The sequence below is a fragment of the Chrysochloris asiatica genome, unplaced genomic scaffold (genome assembly GCF_000296735.1).
Source record: "Chrysochloris asiatica unplaced genomic scaffold, ChrAsi1.0 scaffold00125, whole genome shotgun sequence".
NCBI lineage: Eukaryota > Metazoa > Chordata > Mammalia > Afrosoricida > Chrysochloridae > Chrysochloris > Chrysochloris asiatica.
In genome coordinates, this window is record NW_006408643.1 from 8,603,258 (window position 1) to 8,612,372 (window position 9,115).

Genomic DNA, 9,115 nt, shown 5'->3' on the forward strand with positions numbered 1-9,115 from the left:
TCCTCGGGCCGCGCCCCCGGCGCCGCGCCTGCCGCCGCCAAGAGCCACCGCTGCCCGTTCCCGGGCTGCGCTAAAGCCTACTACAAGTCCTCGCACCTTAAGTCTCACCTGCGGACACACACAGGTGAGCCAGACCCTGGGCACCCCCTCCCCCCGCCGGGACCCCGAAACTGCGTGGCGCGCGGGGGGCGGGGAGGGGGGCGCGCCCTAGCCGCTGCCGCCGCGCCGGGCGGGAGGGAGAAGAGAAGGCGGAGGGCGGTGCCTCGGTGGGTGGGGCGCGCGGGGGGGGGGGCGTGGCGGCCACGCGGTCCAGGCACGCTGATGGCTGCCTTGGTGGGACCGTATGCACCGGGCCCGGCTGGGTTGGGGATCTGCGACTGGCTGTGGCCAGGCCGGCACTCCCAGCCATCCTGTCCTGGGGATGAGCGCGGTGGATGGAGCCCTCCAGGCTCTTCCTTTCCAAAGCTTCAGTTTTCTTATCTGTAAAAAGGGCGGAGCCACGTTGCCGCTTCACCTCTTCGGGGTGGCTGAGCAAACTGGGCCGGGAGGGCGGTGGGGGGGCGTCTGGCGCTGGTCCCGGGGCAGGGAAGGATGGGCACAGCACGTTTTCTTACCGATGCTGTGAGCTTTGGAGAGCGGAGGGCGGGGCTGGGCTCGCCGGTGGAGGGGCTTAGTCTGGGGCAGATGAAGACTTGAGGTCCTCACCACGTTGTCCAAGCGCACTTTCCCCGCCACCAGGGGACGGAACCAGAAAGGTGCTGGGCTTTGGAGAAGGACTCAGGAATACTAACACCTTCACAGCATGGCCCTGAAAGCCGCTGAGAGAGCCCGGAGCCAGACGGGCCCTGGTCACCCCCACCCCGTTCCCTTGTGGGCTACGTACACCCTTCTGCTGCCCCTCATGGGCCCCCACTATCGCTACTTTAAGAGTTCTCTGTGTTACGGGTTTATGCTGGAGTCGGGGAACCGTTCGTCTTGGTGGCAGGCCTGGCTTTGGGCACTGGGAGCACAAGCAAAGTCAAGGGGCAGGTTCAGGGCTGGACTTTTGTATGCATCCTAAGGCCTCGGTTTCTTCTGCCTCTGCCTGCTAGGATTGATGGGGAGGTTTCTTGGCACCGCCCTTGGTCTGCTGCTGGTTGGAGCCTCGGTGCCCAGGTGAAGCGAGGCCCTCCCATGCCATGTGGAGGAACCCAGTCTCTGTCTTTGGGGTGTGGGGGAGCCACAGTGGAGGCCCTAATGGTGGGGCTGGAGAATCGAGAAAGGAGGGGAGAAGGCCTTTTCCTGAGGTCCCCGCCACCTGCCTGTAAGCACAGACTGACTGGACCCAGTGTTCAGTTTCTTCAGGCTTCTCCATCTCTAGTGGGTGCTTTCTCCTTAAGCAGTGGAATCCTAGAGTCTCTGCTAGACGCACTTTGAGGAGTGTTTGAACATAGTGAAGTTCCTATGGGGGGAGAAGAAAGGGAACTACTTCTTTGGGCCACTAACTGGGCAAAAGAGTGTCCCACCCCAGGACTCCCACCTCGGAAAGCCCAGGTGGGAATCTAGTATAAAAGGAACCCCATCTTTTTCACTGCTGCACCCACAGCCTACCCCCTCACTGTCCCCAGTGAGCTTTGCCCTACCCTCTCCCACTCCGTGCCCACTAGCTAGATTTGTTTTTTCCAGCCCCCTTCTGATACTGCCTGGGTGTGGTGAAAGTGGTGGTCAAGCCACTTTCTACCTTGCCACCAAGGAGTATATGCTGAAGGCTGTCTCCTACCTCTGCATGTCTGTGGACCCCAGGTGATGGTGTTGGTGGCCCCTAAACCATGTGCAGAGATAGCAAGAATGTCACCTCCCAAGAGGGGTTACAGAGACACTGTTGCCAACACATAGTGTGGGGCTGGGATGGACTGGAGACTTTGAGGGCCCCAGAACTCAGGTTCCAGAGGGTTTGGGGCATTTATTCAATGTCTCCTGCCCATCCCTCACCCAGGACCCCCATGGTCTCTTTATAAGTCAGCCCCCACAAGACCAGAATCTTGCCTCCTTACCCCATTACTTATAGTTCCTTTTAAGGGTGTGTTGACCTGGGTGTCCCAAAGCTCTCTGGCCCCACAGGGTTGTAGGAGGATGCATTACCCACATGTTGTTCTGTAGTTTGGGACTGGGCAGGTTGGAGATAGATAGGCTTAGGAGCCATAATTAGGTACCTGCTGTCTGCAGAACCTTAGCCCTAAGGCACTTCAGAGTGAAAGTCCTGCCCCTCCCCGCTGCTGAGGCAGGTTGTTGTCTTGGTAAAGAAAAACTTTTACCCCAAATCCATTGTTATCTATGTGCCCCATGTGTTCCAGAGTAGTGTTTGTTAGAATAAGGTGCTCCTGGCTGTAATATTTGTAAAAGCAGACCATGCCAAAAGTTTGCACCACTGGGTGGCTTCAAACCATCAAAAAGCACTTGTATCATTCAGGAACCTTCCATCTTGGCAAAGGAGATGACATCACGTCCTGGCCCTGGCCCATTTTTCAGATGAATAAATCGAGGCACAGAACAATGGCCCGGGCTGATGTGTATGGTGCCCTGTTTGGCTCGGGATGGGATAATGGGATTTTTCAAAGTGGGACACCCAGCTGTGGGGTCTGGGGCAGGGGGGATGGGGTTCCAGAGATGCACGCAGTGCCCCCCTGTTTGTGAACCACATTCCTGGCCCAGCCAGTGCTGGCCAATGTGCTTCTGCGTGGGGTGGGAAGGGACTTTGGAAGCTGCTGGAGATGTTGACAACGTTGCCATGGATACTGAGAGTGTGAGCTCAGAGATAGGGTGGGGGCGGGAGCAGAGGCTGGCTGTCTCTTCTCTGCTTTTGAACCACCTTCGTCTCTGGAAACGACAACCCCACCCCCCAGATTCCCCAATGCCGGGCACATGGACTTCTCGCACCTTCTGAGTGTCTCTGGCCCCGTGGTGCTGGGAGGGCCTAGAGGAGAATCTTAGTTGTACCCCTGGGCACTGCTGACGTGAGAACCGCATCCTTCTCTGGGTGGGCTGTGGGGTACACTGTGAAGTGTTGAGTAGCATCTCTGACCTCCACCAACTTGATGCCAGTTGCTCACCTCCCTCATTTGTGACACTTGCAAATACCCTCAGACATTGCCCAGTGACCCCTGGGGGGCAGGAATCACCCTCTGGTAAGAATCCCTGGTCTAGTCTGAAATCCCATTTACTTAAATCTGAGAAACATTTGAACACCTACTCTGTACCAGAGCTTTAAAGGCAACAGGGATCCCAGTGACAAACCGACCCACTCCGTGACCCCTGAGACTCAGAACTTTTATGTGTGTGGGCAGCAGCAGGGATTGGGCTAGGTTGGAAGCGTGTGTCTCTGGAGAAGGAACAGCATTGCTGAAGCCCCAGAGGACCTGGGTAGAGGCCCTTGTGCATGGGGTTTGAGAATGAGATGGGGAGCAGGTGAAGGGTTCCACTTAATCCCAAGGGTGGGGGGAGTGGGGGCTTGGCTTTGCAAAGGAAAATCTGTTTATGGAGAAGAGATTATGGGGTTCCGAGAGAGACCTTGAGGAGCATGGATCTGCCCTCTTCTATGAGAAAGAGGGGTGGGCAGACCCACAAATTGGGTCAGAGGGGCAAGTCCTAGGACAGAGGATTACAGGAGGCAGGCTCAGGAAGAGGGCCAAACTGGAAAAGAGGCCCAGAGATACAGGCAGCTCCCACCAACCCCAAGCAGGAGCTGTTAGCTCTCTGATGGTCAGGGTGGTCACAGGATGGGCTTTTATCTGAGGGGCAGTGCCAGGCCCTAAGAGAGCAGTGGAAGAAGGGGTAGGGATGGTATGTGTCAGCCTTTGGCTGGTACCCACCTCCTCTGCCCAGTGGGTGGGGTGGAGGGCTCCTGTTTCCTGCAGCCTGAGGGTGTGGGTCTGATGACATTGTGGGGTGATAACCACCTCTTGCTAAACTCCTAGATAAAGATGGCTCAGGCACACCAGGAGTTGGTGAATGATACCAGGACTGGGTGGGCCGCTCAGGCCCTGAGATCTCCCCAGAATGGCAGGAGCCCAGCACGCATGCTCCCCTCCTCCTCTCCAATAGAGATGTTGGTTGGGGAAGTAAGCTGGGATGGGGGTCCCCTCCCCTGTAAATGAATGGGTTAGTGATACTCCTCAGGGATGGCTTGCGATCAGCAGGCACCACAGAGATGAGCGGTCCACACCTGCTGTCTTCGCTTCTGTAAGAAGGAGCCACGGTTTGGTTGTCCAGGCTGGTGGGCTCTCTGCACACATAAGTATCAGGTACCTGCTGCATGCCAGGTCTGGTCCTGGGGACCCAGCTATGAGCAGAGTACCCTCAGAGCTGACAAAGGTGTGTGTGGGGGGGAGACACGACTCACAGCAAAACCATCAAAGTGGGTGACAGCTGTGGGGGAGCGGGATGGCAGGACCACCAAGGAGAGATCTCACTGGGGAGTGATACTAAGCAGAGACCAGACTGTGTGTGTTTTGGGGGTGGGGGAGCATCTGAGAAGCCAAGTGAGTTGGGGGTGGGTCTGAGAGAAGGGCCGAGGGTGCCAGGGGCTCTTGGGGCTGATGTAGGGAGCTCAGACTTGGTAACTTCAGGGGTTCCTACACCTTCCGGGTACACTGGGGGGTTGGCTGGTGGGATTTGCTGACTGGCAGGTGAGCTGTTAGGAGATGGCCAGGGAGAAAAGGCTAGAAGGCTCACTGCCAGGGGACCCCAGCCTCTGCCTTGAGCGGCCAGTCAGCCGCTGAGCCGCTTGAATGCCTTCTAGGTTCTTGGATACCTGTTCAGCTCTCACGTCCTTTACCCCCCGCCCTCAGGGATGGCAAGTGCTCCCGACACTGAGGCCAAGCAGCCAGAGACACCCACACCCACACACCCCGATAGATAGCGGGACCAAGCGCCCAGGACCATGTGGCCTCCAACTTCCGGAGCACTTTGCTGGGCAGTCCCGCTATCCTGGGCTCACCCGCGCAGCCTGAGTCAGGAGGGTCAAGTTCACCGCAGCCCCGCCCACCCGGCTCCCACTGTGTTCTCCTTTCTGTGCCGGCTCCGGGGATCTGAGGCCTGCCTGCTTCGTTGTACCCTAAGATGTCATATACACTCCCCTCCGGCGAGGGGACTGTGGCCAGTGGGGGTTTGGCATTGGAGAGGCCCGGGAGTGACGCTTGCGCGCCCACCACTCCTGTGCGCGCACCACCCGCACCACCCACGTGCACAGCGTGCTCCGTGGAGACCGGCGGGGGCGGGGCTGGCAGGCGGGGAGACCCGCCGAGGCGACCCTGGTCCGGGCCCCAGTCCCCGGCGGGGGAGCGGCCACGTGAGCCAGCCTACGTGCGGCAGCTGTGTTCCCAGCGGCTGCACGCGCCTCCCCTTTCAACCTGCTCCCTGCGAATTGGAGGGGGCGAAGGCTGAGAGCTGAGCCTGGAGCCCCAAAAGGGGAAGTGAGCGAGCTGCCCAGCAAACTGGAGGGAGGGGGGGCGGTCCCATTCTTTAAGCCTCCACCCTGCAAGATGGCGACAGGGCTACTTGTGCCTTGGGGACCTCGGGCCCCATCGGTAGCCAGCAGCTCTTCCCCTGTAACCACGGCCCCCTTCTCAGCCCTAAACCCCCAGGAGCTGGTGGTTTTCAATGACCACACTTAGCGGCTAAGGGCTATTTGGAGCCCCTTGGTTTTCTAGGAGATAATTTCATGCCGGGACAGGTCCCTGCCGCACCCCCCACCCCCACCCCTCTGTTGCTTGCTGCCTCTGCCATCAGGGTCTGCGGGAGGTGTGGGGTGGGAAGGCTGTCAGCCCCAGAGTTTGAGGACGCTGGTGATCTTGGACCTGTCATATCACCCCCAGAGGTGGCGGCAGCCTCCCTTCCCGCTGTGCCTGGGGCCACAACTCACGGGACTGCCCAACCCCCACTGTGTGTTGGCCTTCAGCCTTCCTGTGGGACATTTCTCTGTCTCTGGGGGTTGGGGGCTTGCTGCTCCCTGAATCTGCTCTTCCTTGGCACCCCACTACCTCCCCCTGCTCTCCCCACCTCCCCCCCTCATCCCTTTTCCCGGGGCAGCCAGTGAGAGCGGAGATATCACGGCGTCGCCCCTAGAATCTAGGCACACCCCTCTCCGTGGCTGTAAGTCTGCCCCAGCGCTCACTCTTGGGTCCCTGTTCCCCTCTGTGCCCTTCACCCAGGTCCCTGACCCCCAACTGAACGATCGCTCTGTAGTTAGCACACCCCGATCGGTGTGTTCTAGGATGTAGACTCTTGGTCTCCTGAGTCCCCGCAGGTCCTAGTGTGTAGCCCATGATGTGACTGTCCCCTGCTCATTGCGACCCAGCTGGGCTTTACTTAAAGTTAGGCCTAATTGTGGGGAACTTAGTCCTGGCCTGCTCCCATTTTCCTCATTTAGTGTCAAGAGGATCTTGAACACGGACGTGGACCCCCCCCAAATTCCATCCACTCCCCCATCCAAGCCCATGGGGCTTCTGGCATTGGTTGGACCGGGATTTTGGGGTTCGTGTACTGGGGCGAGGTCCGAAAAGGCGCCAGCCCTGGGTGCGCGCCTGGCCACTTGTTCCTGGGTGTGGCCAGAGGCAGTCAGAACTGGATGCTTTTTAAAGAGCTGGAGCCTGAGGGACTGGTCTAAGGGTGGACCTATCTGCCCCTGTCCGGCCCTTGGCGCCCGTAGTCTGCAGTGGAGACCGTTGAGAGAACGCCGCGGGCGGGCGCGCAGTCGGTGAGATGGGTGGGGGTCGGACCTGGAATCCCTGACGCGGCGCCAGAGACAGGACAGGCGGGGCCGAGCTCACGGTGGGAGGGGTCTGTGGAGGAAGTGGAGGGTGGCGGCCACCCCTCCAGCGCCATCTGCTCCATGGGGGCGGGGCAGTCTTGGCGGTGGCGCCAGCCCCCATCCTTTCCCGGAGGTCCCGCCCCCGCCTCGGTGCTGGGCTGCAGGTGGCTTGGAAGGCCCCTCAGATGTCCTCCTGCCTGTCCCTCTGCCTATAGAGGGGCACGAGTGTCAGCACGCTTGAGAGGCTGTCCTGACATTCACATAGCCTTTGTAGCTCCCTGGGTCTCTGCGTCCTTTGGAAACAGGGCGTTGGAAACGGGAACACCTGGGAAGCTACAGAAAGCCCCAACGACCCCCCCGCAGGAGTGGGCGAGGGTCGGACATGAGTGAGGGACGGTTGTGTGGGCTAGTGGTGGACACGGGTGTCGCCGCATGACCTGTTTATGTAACCATCGTCTGCTCCAGAAACCGACTGCGACCTGCGTGTGTACTGAGCGCATGTACATGTGGGGGGACACCTTTCCAGATCGCCCACGGGGGTCACATCCTGGGAAAGCTTCAGCTTCATCCTAGATAATCTTTTTTCTTCATGTAGTGAGAATATATATAACAGAAACTACGCCCTGCCATTTTTTACTTGTATAATTCAGTGACGTCATGTTCATCATTTTGTGCTATCGTCTCTAGTAGCCGTTTGTAGCTCTGACCCTTACCAGAACCTCAGGGCCCCCTCCCTCACACCCCAACCCATAGTGACCTTGTATAGGGTTTCCGAGGAGTTGCTGGTGAGCTTGAACCGCCAACCTTACAGTTCAAACCGCTTTGCAGTCTGGCACATTAACCCACAGCGCCACACCAGGACTCCTGGTTGTTAGGTGCCATCAAGTCCATGCCAACTCATTGCAAGCCTGTGTAACAGTAGAACTGCCCCAGAGGGCTCTTGTGGTAGCTCGGCAGCAGATAGCACGTCTTACTTAAACTGGAGGCTGCTGGGTGGATTCAAACCACTCTTGGTTAGCAGCTGAGTGATTAACCACTATCAGACTTGGACTCCTTTGAAGGCACATGGGTTTTGAAGGAGCCCTGGTAGCATAGTACATTAAGTGTTGATTGTTAACCTCAAGATCGAGATGGTTCAAACCCACCAATTGCTTGGAGAGAGAGATGAGGCTGTTCCCCTAAAGATTTACAGTTTCTGAAAACCTGTAGGTTCGCTGTGCATCTGCAGAGAGGATTTTAAACTTATACCCCAAATTCACTGCGTTTGATTCGTCTTTCTCCTCCTTCTCTTTGCATTACTTTGAATTTTATTCTTTCTCTGCTTTTGTTTATCCTTTTCTTCTGTTTCCTGTTTCCCCTTTCTTCCTTTTTGATCTTTCTTTACTATTGTCTCTACTATAAGGAGCTCTGGTAGCGAAGTGGTTGTGAGACGGGCTGCCAACCTCAAGGTGAGCAGTTCGAAACTACCAGTGGTTCTGTGAGAGAAAGATGAGGTGTTCTACTCCCGTAAAGATTTACAGCCTCGGAAACCCTGTGCAGGGTCACTATGAGTCCGAACCGACTCCATGGCACATAACAACAACAACCCCAAATTCTGTTTCTAGACTGGGGGGCGCATGTGTGGTAACTGGAGGCCCTAACTGCTCCTTTTAAAGAGGAAGGTGAGCCTGAGGTGTCACTCCACTGACGGATGTCTGTCCTCTGCTCCATCCAGGTGAGCGTCCCTTTGCTTGCGATTGGCCCAGCTGTGACAAGAAGTTTGCTCGCTCGGATGAGCTGGCCCGCCACCACCGGACCCACACGGGGGAAAAGCGTTTCCACTGCCCACTCTGCTCCAAGCGCTTCACCCGCAGTGACCATCTGACCAAGCACGCTCGCCGCCACCCCGACTTCCGCCCAGAACTGCTCCGGCGTGGTGCCCGCAGTGCCTCACCCAGCGACTCACTGCCCTGCAGCCTGGCTGGCAGCCCCGTGGCCAGCCCCTCGGCCAGTCCTGGCCCTGCAGGCCTGTAGGGTGCCTGGCCCCTTGCAACGGAGCACCAGCAGCACCCAGGGGGACAGGGTGGGGGTGGTGGACAGGGAGTGCTGACCCCTGCCAACCACCTCCTGTGGACCCTGGGCACGTCCTCCAGAAAGTACAGCCGGGCCCTGAGCTGAACCGGGTCAGGGATTCTCAGTGGGTGGCTGGGGTCTGCAGAAAGGAGTGCATCCATTTCTGCATGTGTAAATAGCCACAATTGTTAACTCTCCTTGTATCTGTTAAACCAGGGACCCCAGAGGGGTGGCCAGTAGGCCACGCCAGGGTCCCTCCCACCACTTCCCTATTTC

General features: G+C 58.1%; 1 protein-coding gene across 1 annotated transcript in view; it reads left to right on the top strand.

Moving 5' to 3' along the window:
- The window catches only part of KLF16 (Kruppel-like factor 16), a 10,106-nt gene extending 1,306 nt beyond the window's left edge, over positions 1–8,800 (top strand). Inside the window, exons 3-4 of the mRNA XM_006869071.1 lie at positions 1–124; positions 8,502–8,800. Coding sequence (XP_006869133.1) covers positions 1–124; positions 8,502–8,800 — 423 coding nt within the window. The remainder of the gene's footprint in view (positions 125–8,501) is intronic.
- Positions 8,801–9,115: the final 315 nt, after the last annotated feature.